At 44.4% G+C, this 24,050-nt stretch overlaps 3 protein-coding genes across 3 annotated transcripts; 2 read left to right on the top strand and 1 right to left on the bottom strand.

Annotated features, from left to right (window-relative positions):
• The first annotated feature begins 11,677 nt into the window (after positions 1-11,677).
• On the top strand, positions 11,678-16,625 carry LOC4332800 (U3 small nucleolar RNA-associated protein 14). The gene is made up of 11 exons (XM_015775437.3): positions 11,678-12,130; positions 12,370-12,496; positions 12,795-13,243; positions 13,445-13,666; positions 13,748-14,056; positions 14,168-14,506; positions 14,580-14,660; positions 14,737-14,832; positions 14,922-15,296; positions 15,476-15,607; positions 16,038-16,625. The coding sequence occupies exons 1-11, from the start codon at positions 11,777-11,779 to the stop codon at positions 16,206-16,208; spliced, it is 2,655 nt and encodes an 884-aa protein (XP_015630923.1). The 5' UTR covers positions 11,678-11,776; the 3' UTR covers positions 16,209-16,625.
• A 1,178-nt stretch (positions 16,626-17,803) lies between these two features.
• LOC4332801 (blue-light photoreceptor PHR2) lies at positions 17,804-21,098 on the top strand. The gene is made up of 4 exons (XM_015775438.3): positions 17,804-18,821; positions 20,077-20,306; positions 20,417-20,515; positions 20,763-21,098. The coding sequence occupies exons 1-4, from the start codon at positions 17,859-17,861 to the stop codon at positions 20,848-20,850; spliced, it is 1,380 nt and encodes a 459-aa protein (XP_015630924.1). The 5' UTR covers positions 17,804-17,858; the 3' UTR covers positions 20,851-21,098.
• Positions 21,099-21,623: 525 nt separating this feature from the next.
• On the bottom strand, positions 21,624-23,020 carry LOC4332802 (large ribosomal subunit protein eL22z). Its single transcript, XM_015775439.3, has 2 exons — positions 22,715-23,020; positions 21,624-21,935 (listed from the first exon to the last, which is right to left on the bottom strand). The coding sequence occupies exons 1-2, from the start codon at positions 22,963-22,965 to the stop codon at positions 21,791-21,793; spliced, it is 396 nt and encodes a 131-aa protein (XP_015630925.1). The 5' UTR covers positions 22,966-23,020; the 3' UTR covers positions 21,624-21,790.
• Positions 23,021-24,050: the final 1,030 nt, after the last annotated feature.

A 24,050-nucleotide genomic window follows, 5' to 3' on the forward strand; every position in this document is an offset into this window, starting at 1 on the left:
TTGCCCTTCTTGCTAGAAGGTTCAATGATCTCTTGGGAAGGAGAAAGGAGAGATGAATGGGCTCCAACTCAAACAGGAGAAGAAATAGAAGACCCAACAAGACTCTCTCCAACTTGAGGTGCTTTGAGTGTGGTGAGAAGGGACACTTTGCTTCCAAGTGCCCTTCCAAGGATGATGATGGAGACAAGTCATCCAAGAAGAAGAGTGGAGGCTAAAGGCTCATGAAGAAGCTCAAGAAGGAAGGCAAGAAGATTGAGGCATTCATCGGGGAATGGGACTCAAATGAGGAGAGCTCCGCCTCATCCGGGTCTGAGGAAGAAGGTGGTGAAGATGCAAGCTCCAAGAAGAAGAAGATGGCCGTTGTTGCCATGAAGGATGCTCCATCACTCTTCGCTCCACTTTGTCTCATGGCAAAGGGCTCCTCTAAGGTAACATCTCTTAGTGATAGTGACAGTGATGATGATTGTGATGATGTTTCCTATGATGAGCTTGTGAGTATGTTTGAGGAGCTCCATGCTTATAATAAGAAGGAGATTGTCAAGTTTAAGGCCCTAAAGAAGGATCATCCTTCTTTGGAGGTCTTGTATGAGGAGCTAAAGACCTCTCATGAGAGACTTACCATTTCTCATGAGAAGCTTAAGGAAGCTCATGACAACCTCCTTTCCACTACTCAACATGGAGCTCTCATTGATGTTGGCATATCTTGTGATTTGCTTGATAATAGTGCTACTTGCCATATTGCTCATGTTGCATCATCTAGCATTTCTACCTCTTGTGATGATTTTGTGGATATGCTTAGCTCTAGCTCTAGCTCTTGTATTTCCATTTGTGATGCCTCACTTGTTGTTGAGAACAATGAGCTTAAGGAGCAAGTGGCCAAGCTCAACAAGAGTTTGGAGAGGTGCTTCAAGGGTAAGAACACTCTTGACAAGATTTTGAGTGAGCAACGGTGCATCCTTAACAAGGAGGGACTTGGATTCATTCCAAAGAAGGGTAAGAAACCTTCTCACCGTGCCACTCATTTTGTCAAGAACAATGGTAAGTATTGCTCCAAGTGCCGTAAGGTTGGACATTTGGTGAATGATTGCCCCGGTGGTAAGCCTCCTAAGACATGTATGTTTGATTCTCATTATATGCTTAGGAAGGCTCATGATGGTAGCATTGTTGCTAGATATGTGGGTTCCCCTATACTCGGTGGTAAAAAGAATGCCATTTGGGTGCCCAAAGCTTTGGTCTCTAACCTCGAAGGACCCAAACAAGTTTGGATACCTAAAAGAGCTTGATCTTCTTTTGTAGGTGAACTACCGCACCGGTGTGAGCCATTGGGTGCTTGATAGTGGATGCACTCAACACATGACCGGTGATAGGGCTATGTTCACCACATTTGAAGTAGGAGGGAAAGAACAAGAGAAAGTGACATTTGGAGACAATAGCAAAGGAAAGGTAATTGGGTTAGGTAAAATTGCTGTCTCCAATGATTTGTCAATTGATAATGTCTCTCTTGTTAAATCTCTAAATTTCAATTTGCTTTCGGTTGCTCAAATTTGTGATCTTCGCTTGTCATGTGCTTTCTTCCCGCAAGAAGTTATTGTTTCTAGCCTTCTTGACAAGTCTTGTGTGTTCAAAGGTTTTAGATATGGAAATCTTTATTTGGTTGATTTCAATTCTAGTGAAGCAAATTTGAAAACTTGTTTAGTTGCAAAACTTCATTGGGTTGGCTTTGGCATAGGAGGCTAGCCCATGTTGGCATGAATCAATTGAGCAAACTTTCAAAACGTGATCTAGTTGTGGGCTTGAAAGATGTGGAGTTTTAGAAAGATAAGCTTTGTAGTGCTTTTCAAGCCGGCAAGCAAGTTGCATGTTCTCATCCTACTAAGAGTATCATGTCCACATCTAGACCATTGGAGCTCTTGCATATGGATTTGTTTGGCCCAACAACCTATAAGGGCATTGGTGGTAATAGTCATTGTCTTGTGATTGTTGATGATTATTCTCGCTATACTTGGGTGTTCTTTTTGCATGATAAGTCTATTGTTGCCGAGCTTTTCAAAAAGTTTGCAAAAAGGGCCCAAAATGAATTTAATTGCACTCTTGTGAAAATTAGAAGTGACAATGGTTCCGAGTTTAAGAATACCAATATCGAGGACTATTGTGATGATCTTGGTATCAAACATGAACTTTCCGCTACCTACTCACCTCAACAAAATGGTGTAGTGGAGAGGAAAAATCGTACATTGATTGAGATGGCAAGGACTATGCTTGATGAATATGGTGTTTCCGATTCCTTTTGGGCGGAAGCCATAAACACCGCTTGCCATGCAACCAATAGGCTTTATTTGCATCGTCTCTTGAAAAAGACTTCCTATGAGCTAATTGTTGGGAGGAAGCCAAATGTTGCATATTTTCGTGTTTTTGGTTGCAAGTGTTATATTTATCGAAAGGGTGTTAGACTAACCAAATTTGAAAGTCGGTGTGATGAAGGGTTTCTTCTAGGTTATGCCTCAAATAGCAAGGCATACCGGGTCTACAACAAGAACAAAGGTATTGTGGAAGAAACCGCCGATGTTCAATTTGATGAGACTAATGGCTCCCAAGAGGGGCGCGAGAATTTGGATGATGTAGGTGATGAAGGCTTGATGAGATCTATGAAGAACATGTCAATTGGAGATGTCAAGCCTATTGAAGTGGAAGACATGTCATCCACCTCCACTCAAGATGAGCCATCTACTTCCGCTATGCCAAGTCAAGCTCAAGTTGAAGTGGAGGAGGAGAAGGCACAAGATCCACCTATGCCACCAAGGATACACACCGCTGTTTCCAAGGATCACCCAATTGACCAAGTGTTGGGTGACATTAGTAAGATTGTTCAAACTCGATCTCGTATCGCTTCGATTTGTGAACATTACTCGTTTGTTTCTTGTCTTGAGCCAAAACATGTAGATGAAGCTCTTTGTGATCTGGATTGGATAAATGCTATGCATGAAGAGCTCAACAACTTTGCAAGAAACAAGGTGTGGACTTTGGTTGAAAGATCATAGGGACAAAGTGGGTCTTTAGGAACAAGATGAGAACAGGTTGGTGGTGAGAAACAAGGCAAGGTTGGTGGTGAGAAGGTTTCACACAAGTTGAAGGTTTGGACTTTTGTGAAACTTTTGCCCCCGTGGCAAGACTTGAGGCTATTCGCATCCTTCTTGCATTTGCATCATGCTTTGATATAAAACTATTTCAAATGGATGTGAAAAGTGCTTTTCTAAATGGTGAAATTGCCGAACTTGTCTTTGTTGAACAACCTCCCGGTTTTGAAGATCCTAAAAATCCTAACCATGTTTATAAACTCTCAAAAGCTCTTTATGGTTTAAAACAAGCTCCTAGGGCTTGGTATGAAAGATTGAGAGATTTTCTTTTGTCAAAGGATTTCAAAATTGGAAAAGTTGACACCACCCTTTTCACAAAAATCATTGGTGATGATTTCTTTGTGTGTCAAATTTATGTTGATGACATCATATTCGGTTCTACTAGTGAGGTATTTTGCAAGGAATTTGGTGATATGATGTATAGGGAATTTGAGATGCCCATGATTGGAGAGTTGAGCTTCTTCCCTAGACTTCAAATCAAGCAACTCAAGGATGGGACGTTCATGAGCCAAACCAAGTACATCAACGATCTACTCAAGAGGTTTGGCTTGGAGGATGCGAAGCCCATCAAGACACCTATGGCAACCAACGGGCATCTCGACCTTGATGAGGGAGGTAAACCGGTAGATTTAAAGCTTTATCGTTCTATGATTGGTAGCTTGCTTTACCTTACCACATCTAGGCCGGATATCATGTTTAGTGTTTGCATGTGTGCACGGTTTCAAGCCGCTCCAAAGGAGTGTCACTTAGTGGCCATGAAAAGGATTCTAAGATATTTAAAGCATTCCTCTACTATTGGCTTGTGGTACCCAAAAGGTGCTAAGTTTAAGCTTGTTGGCTATTCCGATTCGGATTATGCCGGTTGCAAAGTGGATAGAAAGAGCACATCCGGTAGTTGCCAAATGCTTGGTAGATCCCTTGTGTCATGGTCATCCAAGAAACAAAACTCCGTAGCTCTCTCTACTGCTGAGGCGGAATATGTTTTGGCAGGTAGTTGTTGTGCCCAATTGCTTTGGATGAAACAAACATTGTTGGACAATGGCATGTCCTTCACCAAAACCCCACTCCTATATGACAATGATAGTGCCATAAAGATAGCCAATAACCCGATCCAACATTCTAGAACCAAGCATATTGACATACGGCATCACTTCCTAAGAGACCATGTTGTCAAGTGTGACATAGTCATTAGCCACATAAGAACCGACGATCAACTAGCCGACATTTTTACCAAGCCTCTTGATGAAACCCACTTTTGCAAGTTGATGATGAGTGAACTGTCATAGACTTCTCTAATGTGGCTTGAGATGGTGCATCATGGTTGCTTCTTTTTGCATTATGTATATTTGCTCTCATTTGCTCTTATGCTTTGGATTTATGCCATTTGGTTCTTCATTGCGAAAATGGAGCATGTCACATTAAGGGGGAGTTTTGCACTCTTGCATGTGCTCTACTTCCCTTTATATGTGAGCAAATCAACTAGTGGTGCTAGTAGTATTTTCAAAATGCCCAAGTCAACATAAGTCAAAACTTTTGCAAAATCAATGTAATTTGAAAACTATCTCTTGGAAAATGTTTCAAAAGGTTTCCTATATGTTTTCCAAGCCTCACATTGCAAGAAAAATGATTTTTGAATAAAAATGCCATTTTGGCCCTCTTTTGAAGAAATTAGATTCTTAGTTTTGGCCAAAATAAGATTGAGAAGGAATTTGAGAGAAGTTTCAAAACAAAGTTGGTAGAGAAGAAGATTTGAAATGTTTTTGGTATTCAAACCTATTTCAAAAACCAAATCATTCAAAAGTTATTTGAAAATCAAATTCACCCAAAAACCCCTATAGACCATAAAAGGTCACCTCCTAACACTTAAGTGAGTTTTGTTGCAAATCATCATAATCTTCAAATATTATGGGTGGTTAGCAATATTTAAACTCACACATTTCAAAAATTGCTCCAAAAATCATTTTTTTTATTGAATTTTATTGTGTGGGGGTTGCTGGCTTGTGCAAGGGCTGTGCACAGCTGGCAGGGGGCCTGGCGGTCTGACTAGCGCTATACGCGTGGTCTGACCGGACAGGTGCGGCGGTCTGACCGGCCACATAGGGCCGGTCTGACCGGTCGGCAGGTGGGCCCAGGTCTTTTGTCTTTTTTCTTCTCCCCTCTTCCCCTACCCGACCCAATCTCCTCCCATTCAGCCATCTTCTTCCCCAACTCGAAAAAAACTCCTCCTCTCTCCTCTCCCAAACCCTAGCCACCTCCCTCCATCAAATCCATTCGGTTTGACCGCGGATTTCTCTCCGGTTACACCGTAAGTGATTCTCCTCCGCTTCCTCTCTCTATTCCATGGATTAGTTTGTGTTTTTGTTGAGTTTTTTATCCATGGCATGGAATCCTAGGTGAAGCACGAGGTGTTCTTCGATTTGCACCAATAGAGACTAGTTTCTTGGTGTGATTCAACTCCTCCAATCGGTAAATCACTCTCCCTCTTATGCATTCTCTCCAATCGATCTATTTCACCCTAGGGCTATGGGTAGTTGTTCCAATCTTGATGAAATAGGTCCAACCCTTTGATGTTCTAGTTCCACTCTTGTGCAATATTGTTCTAGCAATTTTTAGACTCAAATGAGTAGATGTGAAAATTTTTGGATGCTTGAACTTGTGGGAGGAGGTCTGCTCGGAGCCACAGGCGGTCTGACCGTGGGTCAGCCGCCGGTCCGACCGGCGTGTGCGCCCAGTCTAACTGGCCGGCAGCCGTCGGTCTGACCGGCCACCGGCGGGCGGTCTGACCGGCCACCACGTGCGGTCTGACCGGCCTGATGCCGTCGGTCTGACCGCCCTACTGACTGTGGTCTGACCACCCCTCCACAGGATATAGACAATTTTTCACCTCTCCAAATTGTTTCTAGAATTATTGCTAATATCTATCATCCTTTGCTCTTTGACAGTGATGCCTCCCCGCACTCGCCATGGTCGTCGTGCACCCACTCCGGATCCCGTGAGTGAGCCTGAGGAATTGAGCGGAGATGAGTACACTCAAAGTGATGAAGAGGTTGAGGCCAATGTTGAAGGGGCTAGTGAGGAGGCAAGTGGAGATGATGTTAGTGGAAGTGGAGAGGATGAGGACGAAGGAAGTGATGATATGCACATTGATCCCTCCATCCAGTTTGTTGTGAACATGAGGAATCCATCGCAGTATACCATCTTGAGGCACCATGGTCAGTTTTTGAGGCCTCGGGACACCCCGGATCCCCGCTTTCACACCGCTTTCCAGAAGTATGTGTATGAGCAAGTTTATGCAGGGAAAGCTTTTGCAAAGCATAAGTGGATTTTTTGGAGAGACATCAATGAGACTCTAGAGTTTGAGGGCCTGCAGGATCTCTTCAAGACTGTTGGCGTTGACCGGATTCTAACTCTCAAGCAAGACTACAATGAATATTTGATCCGGCGGTTTTATGCTACTGTGTGGGTGGCTGGAGACTATAGTGAGATGAAGTGGATGTCCGAGACTCTTCAGTGTTCTATCTCTAGGAGGCAATTCCGGCGGCTCCTCAATATTCGCTTGGACTTTGGAGATGACTTGCATGAGGAGCACACTCACAATCCGCTCTCCATAGACTACCTCTCTCAGTTTTATGAAGATGGAGTGCGGTACACACATGGGAAGGTTGCCGGCTTGAGGACCATCCCTAGTGTGGTTAATAGGATTGTGAGAGCTACCATCCTCCCTCGCCTTGGCAACAATGATGACATTAGCGGGGTGGCTTGGCACGTCATCGATGAAATCATTCAGGGCCGTCAGTTCGACATTGTGTCTCTTATGATGCAAGAGACTGCCATCTCCAAGGGGACCTTCACTCAGGGAATCTATTATGCCCCTTACGTCATGAGGTTGATTCAAGACAAGCTTGGGGCTGCTGGGCAAAATTTGAAGAAGCTCAAGCAGTACAAGCCCCGCCTTCAGCTTGGAGCTCCCCGTGCTCCTAGGGCGGCACCCTCCTCTCATCCTGGAGCTAGCTCAAGCTCAGCACCTCCTCCTCCTCCTGGGTATGATCCAAATGCTTTCTTCCATCCACAGTATGCTTATTTTGGAATGCAACCCAACGAATAGTTCAACCCGGTACTTGGGGCTATTAACACCCTAAGTGAAAGCATTCAACGCTTGTCTACCGGGCATGAAGCATTACATGAGGATTTTCGTGGCTTGCGCACTGATGTTGGAGACTTGAATGCTTCCGTGGGGAGATTGCACACTAGAGTGGGTACATTGGATTCTCGAGTCCAAATGTTGGAGAGCTCCCAAGCATTTGCGTATCATCGTCGTCGTGATGCTTCTCATCCTTCCACTTCGGTGCGTCTTCCTTCTCCTCCACAAGAGTGAAGACCTTTTTGGTGCTTGATGCCAAAAGGGGGAGAAAAGTGTGCTCTATCTTTTGTGGGTTGGGACTAGTAGTAGTGAGGATAGTGCCCTCATATCTAATAGGTTAAGGTGGTTTGGGCTATATTTTGTATGGGTATGGGCTATTACTCTATATTGTGTGTTCTTTGTCGTTTTGTTAAACTCTATGTCATTTGGACCCCTCGTGGTCTTGTAATAGCCTATGTTTATTTGTGAGCCCTTTTAGGATGATTTGTGACTTATGTGTTTTGGATGGTTAAGATGTGAACTTGTGCGATGATGGATGGTGTATGTGATATTGATATATGTGACCATCTTATGCCTATGGATTGAAGTTCACATTGATATATTGCTAATGTGTTTTGTGCTTGTTGGAATGTGATATTGAAATGTGCATTGGCTCCATATTTATTGTCTATGATTGATATGCACATGTTTAGGGGGAGCTTTTGATTGCCATTGCAATATATGTCCATGTGTTCTATGTTTGATTATATATATATTTGTGGTGTTTGTCATCAATTACCAAAAAAGGAGAGATTGAAGCATCTAGGCCCCCGTTGTTAATTTTGGTAATTAATAACAAGCGCTAATTGTGGACTAACCGTTGCTATTAAGATAATATTTTAAGTTAGGTCCACGTCATGTGTGCGCATGGATGACTATCGATGGATTAAAATTGACGGCACAAAGCAAAGAGAAAGAAGACGGTAAAACTAATGCTTTAATTTAGAATTGATCGAGGTGTAGGGCGATCAAATTTGCTAGTTTATTTTCTAGTTTTGTCGTACTATTAAAAGGGGTAATGACCTAGCAAAGAGATGATTAAATTGCCACATTAGGTCATTGCATTTTCACTTGTGCTCACATTTTCATCACACACACACACTCACCTTTGTTTTCACTGAGCTCGGCCTGACCAGGGGCGGTCTGACCGGCGTGCCCTGGCCGGTCTAACCGGCCTCACAACGGTGGTCTGACCGGCCCATAAGGCCGGTCTGACAAGCAGCACATGCGCGGTCAGACCGGCCCCCTGGAGGCCGGGATGGTGCTACTCGGGGTGGCCGATACAGAGCCGACGAAGCCGTATTCGGTCAGACCGAGCCGAGGCCAGTCTGACCGCCCACTCAACGCCGGTCTGTCCGGCCGGGCCGATGGGGCCCTCTGACAGCACTACAACGGCTAGTTTTCTAGCCGTTGCAGAGTAGCACGGTCTGACCGGCCACATACCTCCGGTCAGACCAGCAGAGCACAATGATTGGGGGATTTTGCCCCCAACGGCTAGTTTTGGTGGGTGGGATTATAAATACTCCCCCACCAGCAGCAAGGGGACTCTCTTGGCACCCAATTCAATTGCATACACCCCTTGCACCTCTCTCACACCTGCTTGAGCTTTGTGTTCATCCGTCTAGTGTGTTAGAGGGTTAATTAGCCAAGAGTCAAGTGCATTGCTTCCATTTGTAGAGCTAGTGTGGCACTTGATTGATCATCTCCACGCCGGGTCATTGCTTGTTACTCTTGTAGGTTGCTGCCTTCTAGACGGCTTGTGGAGGAGTTGCCCGGTGACCTCTCCAAGAAGATTGTGGAGGAGGCCCGGCGCCGGTTTGTGAGTGGTTTGGAGTTCACCACCTTCGGAGTGAAGGAAGAACTACCCTAGTGATCGAGGCTTGGGTAGTCCTCTCCGTGGGCCGGCTCCCGCCTTGCCCACCCCTTGACGAAGGGGGCGTGCGGTGGCTTCGTAGTTGAGCGGTGGAGTTGGGCTCGCCTCAACGGGGAGTAGGAAACCGACGAGTTTCCGAACTTCGGTGAAAAATCTCTTGTCTCCTTGTCTCATTTGATTGTTGCATTTACATTTGTGCAATTTACATTTCTAGAGACATACTTGAGATCATATCACCCTAGGATTGCTAAACATTGATATAGGAGTGCGATTTACTTTCCTAGAGATATAATTGAGCCACTATCACCCTAGGTTTGCAAAATATAACTTAGTTGCTTAGTTAGAGTTCACCCTCACCAAGCCTAGCAACTTAGGTTAGTTTTGATTAGGTGTCATTTAGTTTTAAATCGCCTATACACCCCCCTCTAGTCGACATCTCGATCCTACAGGGTTTGGCCATGGCTGCTGTGGTGGCGGCGTGGGTCGAAGCGGTTTCACGTGCAGGATCGGCAGGTCGATTTGGCGTGGGACCTCATGCGCGCGCGGTTCGCATGCGCCAGCTCGCCGGAGCCGTCGTCGGGGTACTTCGTCGCGGTCGTGGTCGACGGTGAGATGGTGCTCAATGCGAACAACATGGCGGAGGAGGCGTACAGGAAGACGAAGCGCGCGGCGCGGCCCCAGCCTCGATACTGTCCTTATCTCCTGGCCCCGATGTCGGTCACCGTCGACGGCAAGCGCGTGCTCCACATCCGTCGCCTGCGTTGGAAGTTCCGCGGTACTGAGAAGATCGACCTCGGCGGTGGCGACGGCGTCTAGGTCTCCTAGGTCCTCCACCTCGTCCTCTCGCTGATCGCCGGCGCCGGCGCTAGCTTGCCTTCTCCCTGCGCGTGCGCGTAACAGACTGACGATAATAGTGATGACGTGAGGAAGGAGGACCGAACAGTGACGGGAGTGGCATGTTTCCAATTTTAAAAATTTTCAGTGGCATCCAACCAATAACGTGAATTATAATGACATTTTTCTAATATGCCATATTTGCAATGGCATGAATCAAATTAACCCTATCCTTAAACATTGCATGGTCCTATGATGTTTTAGAGAGAATTTGTATGCTCTGTTATCCTCTAATATGCTGATTCAGTGTGTTTGCACGTTACTCAACATATCTTTAGCATCCTGCAAGCTAACGAATATGTTATTCAAAGGTACGCGATTGTGGGTTTTGTTTTTTTGCTAATGGCAGGCATGATGGTTTCTTATTTTCCCGCAGCTGACAGAAAATATCAACAAATATATTGGTGGTCCAAAAATTAAAGTGCTATAGTCGAGACAGATAGGCCTTGAAAGACACATAATATCCAAAGCCAATACCGTTTTTCACAGTGCAAAAGTAGTTGGAAATAAGTCTATTTCTCATCCCTCATATTCTAAAGTTTGATCTAATCGTCTCCCTCTACCATAAAACCAGGTATAACACATCCTCTATTTTTGAAAAAGGTGCAAATCGACTACTTCGGTAGTTTGGGAAGCGTTTTTGCAGGTGGGCCCACATGTCAGTGAGATATGGCCAAACATATGCGGCGGGTACCACGTGACAATTCCTTTTATCGTTCCCCCAATTAACATTATTTCTTCAGATAGGTGCAGCGTAGCTCAAAGGTCACTATTACTTGCAAAACCTAAAACCAGCGTGCAAAATCACATCCGACCAAACACTACTCTCTTGCATCAATTCGAACAGCTCGAAGGCCCTCATCCAACTCCTCAACGTTGGCATATGCGCTGATGAGAGCAGTCCACGCCACTACATCGCGTTTGGGGATGGATGTGAACGCCATACGTACGATAGAAATGGCGATGACATGGCTAACCCTAACCCGACCCTTCCATGGCTGCCTATGCCTCATCCGCCGCTCCCAACTTCCCTGAAGCAGCAACAACAAGCAACGACGTGGGAGGAGAGGAGGTTGCAGCGGCGTCTTCGAAGCAGTAGCAACAACAACAATTGCATCGACAAGGGAGAGGCTGCGGCGGATGTCCCGAAGCAGCAGCAGCAGGCGACGACAAGGGAAAGGAGGCCGCAGAGACGACTGCGGTGGCTGAAAGGTGAGATGGGGGGAAGAAGGGAGAGAGGAAAGATTGGGAGGAGAGTGGTAGATAAGATGATGAGATGAGGTGGAAGTCACTAATATATGGGTCCTACTTAGTACTTACCTCGTTAGTAGAAAACCGCTTCCCAAACCAGCGAAGTAGGTGATTTACATCGGTATTCAAATATGAGGGAGACGCTATATCTAGTTTTGTGGTTGTGGTTGAGGGAGGCGATTCAATCAGGAGCTAAGAGAATGAGGTAGGTTAAATAGACTTATTTCCGAAACATTTCGAAATCACAAATGGGCCGTACCCAGGGTTCCGGGCCCTTCCGTCCTTAGCCTGAAGCCCAGCCCAATTAATCTCGCTTAACCTGAACCCGGCGTCGACGCTGCGGCTGAGCGACTTCCCACCCCCAAAACCCTCTTCGCGCCGCCGCCGCCGACGTGCTCGACCGATCCACCGCCGAGGGAGAGAGAGAGCAGCTTCGCCGTCGCCATGGCTGGGACGAAGCCCAGAGGGAAGCCGAAATCCAGGGCTCTGGTTGCCGGGGCAGCTCACGGGGGGAAGGAGAAGAAGGGCGTGACGGGCGGGGCGGGGAAGCGCGGGGACAGGCGCGGCGGCCGCCATGGCCCGCGCCTCCCCACGGCGCTGCGCCGGCAGCTCGACGCGCTGGGGCCCGGCACCTCGAGGGGTTCCGACGAGGACGAGGAGGCCGGGTCCGACGACGAGGGGGCACACGACGTGTACGAGTACGAGGAAGGGGTCCCCGAGGAGGAGGCCGGGAAGAACGGCCGCTACGACGCCGTCGAGAAGTACGAGTACGAGTTCGACAGCGACGCCTCCAATGCGGTAACGCGCCACTCCCTCTCCTCTCCTCTCCTCTCCTCTCGGCATGGCGGTTTCGATGTAGGATGCGGCATAAACCGCGAGCTTCGAGAGTAATTTGGTTTGAGAGAAGCTTGTTGCGAGTCGATTGATGGGAGAGGTATTCTTGGGTTGAAGGTGGCGTGAAATTACATCCACACTAGGAATCATGGCGCTGCCAAGCTGCAAGTCTTTGCAGTAACTTGTTTTGTTTGCATTTTTAGGATGAAGACGTGCCATCAGATGAAGGTGAGGATATGGAGGAAGATGATGCCGGCGAGGATGAAGATGAGGAGAAGCAGATAAGAATACTTCAGGAGACGACTGGCATGCCTAGGGAAGCGTTTGATGGTAACATTTCTTTTTGTCTTTGGCGCCTATCAAACAGTTGGATGTGAGATTTTTTAAACTCATAGCAGAAAAGTTCAGTCTTTGGTAAGGAATGTTGAATTGCCTAACAAGGTTGCTTCTGTGTATAATTAATAGTTCAACATCCTGAACATTGATTGCCTAGTCCTGGTTGGTCTTTTGAAAATAAACTGCGAGAAATGCCGATTATTTGTAAATGTCAGAAATTTAAAAGTTAACAACAAATCCAGTTGACCCGTGTCATTCTTAGTTCAAATACCTCTTTTCTAAATTCTTGTAGGGGGTAAGAGGAAGAAACAGCCATTGGAGCTGCCGTTTCAGCCTGGAGTTGGAGATGGTCCAGTCACAATTCATGATCTCTTGAATAATATTCAGGGTAAGCCTGGGTATAGCAAGCTCCGAAAGAGGCTGCAACAGCAGGAGAAAAAGCCAATAGTCGTGCAGGCCCCACTTGCAAAAGTGGAGAGAGAGAAGCTCGAGCGTGGTGTGGTATACCAGCAATCCAAGAAGGAGGTCACCAAGTGGGAGCCATTAGTTAAGAGGAACCGTGAGGCACCCACACTCTACTTTGAAAATGATCTCAACTTAGGGGTTAACACAGTTGGGGCAATAGCTAGTGAATTTAAACCAAGAAATGAATTTGAGAAGCAGATGGCTGAGATTATGCGTAGCACAGAAATGATGGAAGCACACAAGAACGATGGTGTTAAAATACTGGAACTTAACAAGGTGACTTTCTTATATTCTTTCGATCCGTTAGTTCAATTGAATTTAGCATGCAGTTTTAGTTGGTTTCGCTGACCGTGCATGTTGACTGATTGTAGTGTGTAATTCAAGCTTGAGGGCATTGCTCTTGCTAAGCAAGTGATTATATTGTAATTTTCAGACTTCTGTGAACGATTTGCTTAATAGGTTCATAATCTCATGTAGATTGACATGGAAGATGTGAGAGAACGTCAAAATCGACTTGCTAAAATGCGCAGCCTTCTGTTCCGTCATGAGATGAAAGCAAAACGGATAAAGAAGATCAAGTCCAGGACTTATCACCGGATGTTGAAAAAGGATAAACTGAAGGCAGCATCAGCAGACTTTGAGGCAGATCCGGAAGCTGCCAAAGAGCATGCTATGAAACAGGAATTTAAACGTGCAGAGGTTAGTTATTTTCTAGTTTATTTCTCATTTTTCAAGCTTGTTTCATATGTGTTCCTATTAGACTGACCAACTTATTTGCAGGAACGAATGAGATTAAAGCACAAGAATACTTCCAAATGGGCTAAGCGAATCTTGAAGCGTGGATTGGATGTTCAAGATGAAGGCACTCGTGCTGCTATTGCAGCACAACTCCAACAAAATGCTCTTCTTACTAGAAAAATGAATTCCACAAAAGACGATTCTAGTAGTAGTGAGGAAAGTTCTGATGATGAGGAAGATGACGATGAATCAGAAGCAAACATTCTGAACAAAGGAAAAGAAAAGATTCTTAAAATTCTTGGGGATGATAATGAGATACCAACATCTGGAGTCTTTTCGTTGCCTTTCATGGTGCGCTTTTGTTGCCATTCTCTTCGTGCATTTGTTTAGTAAAATTATTTGCTAACATTGCTGAAATCACTGCATTTTTAATTGATACTGACATTAGCTGCTTGTCTACAGGAGCGCGCTATGAAGAAGCATGAGGAAGCAACTTATGAGGAAGCACGGCTAGCTCTAGAAGAGTGTGATGAATCATTGAGGAAATTGGAGGATGGTAACACTGAAGAGAATGGAGATTCAGTGAAGGTTACTGGTAAAAGAACTTTTGGACCTGCCGAAGATACAAACAAAGTGACAAATAAGAAGCAAAAATTAGATGACGGCGACAAGAACAGTGATAGCGAATATGAGTCTGACTCTGCTCAACATCTGGATGACAATGAAGTACATAAGATAGATGATGTGCAAATTGGGACTGCACTCCTGGATGATGATGAACCACAGGATGATCTGTTCAAAGTAAGAATTCTAAGCAACTTGTTATTGTATCATATAATTTTTGCAGAACCTGAATGCGATCTACTTTCTGTAGAGCTTCGATGATATTATAAAAAATCCTGGCCGCAAAACAACTGTTGAAGTTGGAATGTTAGCTGATAATTCATGGAAGAAGGTAACTCGTGCTGGCAGTTCTTTGATTAGTTGCTATATTTTATTTTTCATCTGTTTAATCTCTCGTTCTCCATCAGTTCAAGAGTAGCAAAGGAAATGATGGGAGCAATACCAATGGTGATATAGATAAATCCACAGTGAAGGTTTCTTATATGGCAGACCAAAAGCTTAAGGTCTGCTCTAACTGGTTTGTATTCTTATTTGTACATTCAGTCTATAAATCTTACTCATTTATCTTTTTTTTCTGTTTTTCTTCTTGTAGCAATTGGATCACAATTCTGATTCAGATTCGGAGGATGAGATGGTTGAGGGTTTATTGACCATCTCCGATGCAAAGGAAAATTATAAAATTCCGTCGCAAGCTGATCTTATACGCCAGGCTTTTGCTGGTGATGATGTTGAGGCTGAATTTGAGAAGGACAAACTGGATGTTTTAAATGAAGAGAATCCTGAACCTGAAAAACCTGCTCTTGTTCCTGGTTGGGGACAGTGGACTGACATTCAACAGAAAAAAGGACTTCCTTCTTGGATGGTGAAAGAACATGAAAATGCGAAAAGGAAGAGGGAAGAAGCCTTGAAGAGGAGGAAGGATGCTAAGCTCAAGCATGTTATCATTTCTGAACATGTTGACAAGAAGGTAAAGTGTTTGAATTATTATAGAGCTGCAGTAAACAACACCGTTTTCCTGTTCAATTCTGTAGCAATTTAGCAAACTTCTCTCTGGTGTGATGTTCCATTGTGCTGCACGCCTGTTTTACTGATGTCACTTGCACTATTAATGTGAGCAGTAAATCTGACCACCCCCTCTCTTTGCAGGCTGAAAAGCTTTTAGTGAGGAATCTGCCTTTTCCTTACACTTCAAAGGATGTATATGAGCAGAGTATCCGTATGCCTATTGGACCTGATTTCAATCCAGCGATATCAGTTGCTGCTCTCAATCGACCTGCGGTGAGTACCGTATAACTAGCTGATGCATTGAACTTGTAGTTGAAATCAAATTGGTGATTCATCAAAAAAAAAACCTAGATTTGAAGTTATTATTCTTGCTTTGCGACTTTGCGTTGGCCAGTTGGACCATTCTATAAATTTGACAGCGAGTACAGTGAGATTCCATTTTATGTATGTCATACTGCAGCTCATTTAGGTGTTTTTTTACTTGTCAGACACTTGAACATTATGAATAGCAATGATAAATGCTGGTAAAACTTTTACTTCGGGATCTTAAACATTATATCTTACAAAAAAAACCTGCTGGACATCTCCTGCCCTCCAGGCCTGATTATTTAGTCAAACGGTGGCTTTAGTCGTCGTAAACCTATACAATGCCCCTCGATCTATATATATACTTCTTCTTACTGCTATATATTACATCTTTCAGATTGTTAAGAAGCCTGGAGTTGTTATCAAGCCAATACAATATGAAGAGGTTGATCCCCATGAGAAGCCTGATGAACCGAAAAGGGTCATCCAGAGAGCTGTTCCAAACCCCAAAGCAAAGAGAACCTCTGCGAAGCAAGCAAAGGCGATAGCTTCAAATAAGAGGAAGTGATGGGACCTGGCAATACTTCCAACGTATAATCGTTCATTAGTTTGATGATGTAAAAGGTGAGAACATAGCACCTAAAAGAAGAGGGAGGAGACACAAACATAACCGAGCTGATTTTCGTCGCGGCGAGTTTGAAACAAACACCTGGAAGTGTATAGGTATTCTCATCAAAATGAGAGGTTTGTATGGCTCATGGAAAGTATGCGATTTGTGGCGCGTGGAAAGTATGTATGTTGCTGTAGTGCAGCAGTGAAATTTTGCTACACGGAGAGTCACTCTAACTCTAATTTGTTCTGTTTTGGCGCAGATATGAAGTAGAGTACTCTGTACTCATAAATTTTGTAACTCCCGGCAAGTGTTGTCCGGGCTGCATTTTTCTGCTCCTAGGAAAGCAACTATCGCGTCTCTGAATTGAAATGATGGCATGATGTCCGACCAAGTGCTAATTAGGGATGAACCTTACATGAAAAAAAATGTTTCCAGTTTTCTTTTAGTAAGAGAAATGTTTCCAAATTGTATTGGAAGATTTGGCACGAGTGTTGAATTGGAAACGAAGCATTTTACTCGGTATTAATAGGAAAAATAAAAATGAAAGAAGACGACGCTCGGAAACAACAAAAAAAAAATGAAAGAAGACGACGCTCGGAAACAACAAAAAAAAAATGAAAGAAAACGACGCTCAGAAACCACCGTGAATAAAGGAGAAATAGTATCATTTGGACAATGATTCATTGTAAATAAGAATGATTAAGTATGTCCATGATATGATGATACATCACCGTTTATTACCTCGGAGTAGGGGACAAAATCTCTGCGCAGGGACGCAGGGTAGTGAAAGGAAATGGTTGATTATATATGTCATTGAGATTTTTTCATATTGCTGAATTTGCAGTGATGCGCTTTTAATTCCGCTTAAATTATGCTTCCATTTTACAATCCTTCTGTCCATAAAAGCAATATACTTAAAATGATAACTAAATTACACTCTGTGATGTAGAGTATAAGCATAAGGAACTTGGTTGCATTCATGTTCTGAAAAGAACATGATAATTCACAGTAGCATGTCAGATTGAAGTTTCAACCAATGAAACAAAAATATTCATGTCATGACGTCATCTGCCATCTCCCTCCTCTTCCCAAAAATATTTTTTTTAAAAAAAAACACTGGATTCAAAATCCTACTACCACAAAACCACAAAATCAAGGGCCACCATCGTTTGGCCAAATACAAATAATATGTCATATGACGTATTAGCAAAATAATAATAATTTATAGGTAAAACATATATGTATATATGTTTCTAGCAACTTAAACGTCAATGCTAAACAAAACTTCAAAATCAAGATTTAAAATTTAAATTTTCGCATTGTTTGATAATGAAGAGGAAACGATAGGGCTCCAGGTGATTTTTGTGAAGTACAATACTATTTGGAGAAAAAATATATATATATTTTACAAACCACAAATCACCAAAATGGTTGGTGACAATTGACAAAAACAGGAGAAATCTCTACTGAATGGTAGGTGGTCCAAAAATTTTCCAATTTTCCACCACCTTCCCCTCTCTCTCCACCCCACCCACTCCCCTCCCCCTCTCACACTCCTCATCCCCAACCAAATCTCATCACCATCACTCCCACCAACCGCCACCCATGGCCGCCGCCGCCTCCGACTCCGACTCCCCCGCCGCCGCCGCCGCTCGCCACCACGACGACCCCACCCTCCCCGCATTCGCCTCCTTCTCGCTCTCCCTCTCCCTCCGCACCCCCGCCTCCCCCTCCCCGGCGGCGCTCGCCTCCGTCCCTTCCACCATCCACCTCCCCACCCAAATCTCCACGCTCGCCGTCTGCCTCCACCCCTCCGCCTCCGCCTCCGCGTCACCCTCCTCCCGCCGCCGCCTCAACGCCGCCGCCGCCGCGTCGTCGCTCCTCGCCCCGCTCCCGGCCTCCACGCCGGGCCTCTCCCGCTCCTTCCCTTCGGGCGCGCCCGCGGCGGCCGGGCGGCGCCGCACGCTCGTGTGGTTCCGCGCCGACCTCCGCCTCCACGACCACGAGCCCCTCCACGCCGCCGTCGGGGCGTCGTCGTCGCTGCTCCCGGTCTTCGTCTTCGACCCGCGCGACTTCGGCAAGTCCCCCTCGGGCTTCGACCGCACGGGGCCCTACCGCGCAGGCTTCCTGCTGGACTCCGTCGCCGACCTGCGCCGGGGCCTCCGCGCGCGCGGCGGCGACCTGGTGGTGCGCGTGGGGAGGCCCGAGGTGGTGATCCCCGAGCTCGCGCGCGCCGCCGGTGCGGAGGCCGTGTTCGCGCACGGCGAGGTGTCGCGCGACGAGTGCCGCGCCGAGGAGAAGGTGAGCAAGGCCGTTGAGAAGGAGGGAATCGAGGTCAAGTACTTCTGGGGCAGCACGCTGTACCACCTGGATGACCTGCCCTTCCGCCTCGAGGACATGCCGTCCAACTACGGTGGATTCAGGGAGGCTGTGAAGGGGTTGGATGTCAGGAAGGTTCTCGACGCGCCGGAGGAGGTCAAGTGTGTTCCCATGAAGAATGTGCTTGAGCCCGGTGAGATCCCCACGCTTGCCGAGCTCGGCCTCACCGCGCCACCGGCCATGGCACATGTGAGTCTCTCAAGGGATATAATTTTTCTACTCGTTCTAGTGTTTAATATTTCAGTGATTAGCCAAATTTAGCAAGCTGTTAGTACTCCATGACATTTAACTCAGCACTTACTCTTTCAGCAAATTTTACAAGTTGAAGCAAATGAGAGTAGCCAAATATAGATAGTCCATTGTTTTGATGGATACCATTCTTAACCCCGTTTGGTTTATGCTAGGTTGTGAATTCTCGTGAATATAGGTGTTAATTTGGTTTAACTTCACGCTAGGTAGGTATTATACCTCTATTCGTGAATATAGAGTGTGATTACAGCAGTGCTTGTGCTGATTGGCTTACCTACACACTCACTTCTTTGTGCATTTGTGAAATGATATGATATGAGCAGTAGGGTACAAAACGGATATGGAAACCTTTAATTCGTAGTAGCGTAATAGTTAAAAATAAACCGCCCGATTGTACTAAACGACAATATGTAGTCAGCAAATATGTAGTGTCGACTTGTTCTGCAATCCGAATGTCCGATTGGTTATTATTATCAATATGCGCTAGATGGTTTTGTCTCACCTTCTTGGCATGTCTAAACATTTTGGAACATTTGAAACTAGTCACATAATCCAATTACTTACGCCTTGTCCATGTGATGTCAAACTGAGTTATGGACATCTTAAACCTGTAACTTAGCCCCTTGTGAGTTGTTTGCATGGGATCTTGACAGTGACATGTGGCTGATTTTTTAAAAAAGTTTTGTAGATGTGGACTACTATATCAAATGATTGGATCATTTAATTTGAATAATCAGATGCTTTAAGTTGATTTTCTAATTTCTACATATTAGACCTTTGTATGGTGTATTCTTAATCAGCAGGATTATATTTTTTGGGCCTTGTTTTAGCATATCACTTTTACAAAAGTCTACAAACCTTAAAGAAGAGTGGGGGTTGGAATGCAGAAAAGTCTGTATTAGTATTAAAAATAGATGATCATATACTTGAAAATTATATGGGAGAGAATCTTTTGTTTCATTTACTATTTTTTAGGCTAGTCAATATCTGCATCTACCTAATACGAACTACTTTGATCTAAGATTCATGACCTGTCAAAGAAAATCATCAAGACACATTATTTTTCTCATTTTCATTAATGGCATGTGGATTGATTTCGTAACTTTCTATTCCCTTTTGATACAGCATTGTGTTCCATTATACACTATCTAATGTATTATGCATGCTAACTTAGAAAAGCAATCTGTTAATTTAGGGCTCAAAAGCTGCTGTTGGTTCTACTCTCATTGGTGGTGAAGCTGAAGCTCTGGAGAGGTTGAAGAAGTTTGCTTCAGAATGTTGTATGCAGCCAAACAAAGGGGACAAGGACAGCACTCGAGATAGCATATATGGTGCTAATTTCTCCTGCAAAATTTCACCATGGCTTGCTACAGGTTGCCTCTCACCGCGCTTCATGTATGAGGAGTTGAAGAAGCATGCTTCAAGGTACAGGATATTTCTGAACAGCATAGGGAGGGAAGACAATATACTACAATACATGACTGCGTTACTCTTTCCGCTTTTGTACGTAATTGGCAATTTCTCCCTCATTACAGAGCAATTCCATCGGGATCAACACCCAAGAATGGTGATGGCACATCTGATGCTGGTACAAATTGGTTAATGTTCGAATTGCTATGGAGAGATTTCTTCAGGTATGTATTGCTTATGAGATTCCCATAGTCCCATGTAATCCAATGAATTGTGTCTTGTATAATATGAAGTTCTGTTCCTTTTACCAAGTAGAAAAATCTGAAATACAGTACACAATTCATAGAATTTATGTTTGCCCTGTAAAATTTTACTGAATGGACTATCAAGATTCTAGGCATTATAACCACTGCATTATATGAAGGAAATAATAACTGCTGAATTCTAACTAACGAATGTAAATATCTTTAGGTTCATCACAAAGAAGTACAGTTCTGCACAGAAGACCTCTGAAGTTGCTCCTGCCACTGGTTGCACCCCTACCCCAGCGCTTGCATAAACTAGATAGTCAATCTGAGAGGCGTCTGCCATTTTCCCCCCACCTTCTGTTTTGGCCAAATTATGCAGATATCTGATGGTGTGTTTTTTCCGCAATAAATGTAACTAGTGAAGATGTCCTGAGTAAGCTGTTCCTGCATTTTGGACTAATTTGATCTCAGAAGAGATCCTTTTGTATCTGTCGACATTCCTGCAAAGACAATTCAAGGGCACTGTGACCCAATCAAGTGCTTGGTTCAGTTTTGTTCATGAGTGTCGATATTCTCTGCCATCATTTTAGTTGTAACATTGCATTGAGGAGACGAGGCACTGATGTTACCACAATTCAATCAGCTTTCTGTTGAGCTGAGTAACTGTCACGTCTAGCTTCATTGATGAACGGCTGTCGTGCGTTCAAATTATTGACAAGCTTCCATCACTCGCGTACCCGCATGAACCCTATCGAAGGCATGCTAATGGCAATGCCCCCGTTTTTGGCTATTTTTAAATGCTGTTTTTTCACAATTCTTTATACGTCGTATTAATGCACATACTGAGTAGTTTAAATAATAAATATGATCAATTACCAGCCGATCGAGCATCGTTTCCAAAGAGATACTATGCAACAAGGCTAATGTCCGACTCAACATAACACAATAATGAATCGGATTTATTCCGAGTGATATTGGCCATAGTAAAAGCTGATGTGCTCGATTCAGTATCAGCTGATGAACCAACAGCACTAACAGCTCCATCAGGTTCCAGTTAAAACTTTAAAAATGCACACTGCTCAACTGCAAAGGTGAGAACCAATAATTCTTCAACTTGCTTACCTAAGCATAGGTTTTAAGCACACAGGGAAACATTGATAAATGAAACATCAAAATTCTTCTCTTCAGTGACTACAGCATAGTGTTCCAGCAAGTTCAAAAGTTCACAAGACATAGAAAAAGGCAGTGCATCTAATCCTCCTCCTCGCCCTCGTTCTCGGCGATGTTGAAGTACCGGAGCTCGTACACGTTGCGGTCCTTGTTGGATGCAATCACCCGTAGCCAGTCACGCACATTGTGCTTCTTCAGGTACTTCTTGGTCAAGTACTTCAGGTACCTGAGGAAACAATAAACGATATATGGGTCAAACAAAATAATCAAATAAATATTTTGATTCAAGTATAGAAGCATTTCACAGGGGATAGAGCATCAGATCCTCAAGTATAAGTAGAACATTGCGAAACACTCTAGTCTAGTGTTCAATACAAACAGAGGTAGTTAAGCAGACATGACAAGAATTGAACAAGGCATAGCAAAATGAGCAAACAAAAATGTCGGCCAAAATGATATGGTAAGTACACAATATACATCAGAAAACATTTTAGTGGCACACAATCTGCATTGCAGGATTATCCTGTACAGAAAAGGTAACAAATGCACAGGAGACGAAGGTACCATTAGTTTTATGGTAGTTAAGTAGCCTAATTCCATTAGGCATAAACTATAGAGAAGTAGAAAACAACCAATATGGCACAAAGATCTTTTATATGCTCTAGCAGTGTGTATCATTCAGACACTACACTACTCTGCAACACAAACCAGTATTCATTTCAGCATATCCACTAAATGATTTGCTCACTGCAGCCTACAGAGAACTCGATGCTTATATAAGACTAAGTGGGACAAAATGCCTAATTGCACAGCCAAAAACATTACCAGTTGACATCGAATCTCGCTAAAATTCGTATCAAACGCAACGGACCAATATGCTTTCATCTGCTCTAGACACGTCAATGATATAACAGATTAACTACAAACTACATGAAGCAACAAGCATAGATCTGGGCATCGGGGGGGGGGGGGGGGGCAAGGAGGAGTTTGGGGAGGTGGTTATACCTCTTGGAGAAGGGCCCGTCGGAGGTGACGGTGACCTTGGTCTTGTCGCGGGAGACGGTGACGGACTCGCCGAGGTTGCCGGCCTTGCCTCCGGCGACCTTGATGCGCTCCTGCAGGAACTTCTCGAGCGACGCGATCTCCATGATCTTGTCGTCGACGGGCTTGGCGCAGTCGATGACGAAGGTGACGGAGCCCTTCTTCTTCCCGGCGCCGCCCTTGCCCCCCGCCGCCGCCGCCACGCCGCGCGCCATCTCCCCTCGAGCTTCGCTTGCTTCGCTTCCCTCTTCCGCTGCGGCTGCTGCGTCCGGGTTGAGGCGGTGGAGGCGATAGGGTTTTGAGGGAGGCGAAGGCGAGGTGGGTATAAATATTATTAGGGTTGGGTTGATCCGACGGTCGAGACTGCTCGATGGCTGTAGATTTGCATTTGTTTTTTTTTGCTCTCGTTGGGCCGTGGACATGTGATGCATCTCTGGTTTTGTACTGTAATGGGCCGAGTTATTGGGCCTCCTGTGTGGACTTGGGTCCTCTCTCTTTTTTTCCTTTTCCCGATAAAAGATGGAGATTTTAGCTATAGCTCGGTTTCTGTTAGAACGCTTTTCGAAACATTTCGTGTCAAGACATTCTTATATAGAATTGCTTTAAAATATGTGATGTTTTTTTAGTTTGAAATATTTAAAACTTAATTAACCACGCGCTCGTACTTAATGTTCATCTTACTCAAACGGCGCATAATACACTAAAATTTTATCAGATCTCCAAAAAATTTTCATTCAGTCCACGTGGACAGTTCTCATGATACTGCAGCCACGTTTGGGGAGATTTTACTAATATCTCTCCAAACAAGTTTTACTTTTTCGAGGGAAAAACGCTCTAGATACTCGCAGTTTTAATACACATGATTCAGAAAATGAAACAATAGTCACCCTGGCTTCTACAAATTCTTGAGATTAAGGCAAGCTTAGTGTTTGTGTTAATTACCGACGCTAGTTAGGTGACAGGGTGCTGACTAACTTCTAGCTCACCGGGGTGGTAAGATTGAAGGAGACGAGGAGGGAAAAGGGATGAGTTGAGATTGGAAGTTTATAATAGATAGAAGAGAGAGAACCGTGGAAAAATGTCAAGAGGGGGAGGAAGTACTCGTTCAGAAGCGGAAACTGAGTCATCAGTCATCACCAGTTGTTTGTTTTCAATTGCGCGCACATCTCTTAGAGCAAGTTTAATAGTATAACCAACTACTAGCTCCAATTCATCTATAGATATTCTAATAGCTCATTCATACAATAGTTACATACTACACAATTAATATCTGGTCCCATCTGTCATACACACACTGCGT

Source organism: Oryza sativa, chromosome 3, assembly GCF_034140825.1.
Source record: "Oryza sativa Japonica Group chromosome 3, ASM3414082v1".
Lineage (NCBI taxonomy): Eukaryota > Viridiplantae > Streptophyta > Magnoliopsida > Poales > Poaceae > Oryza > Oryza sativa.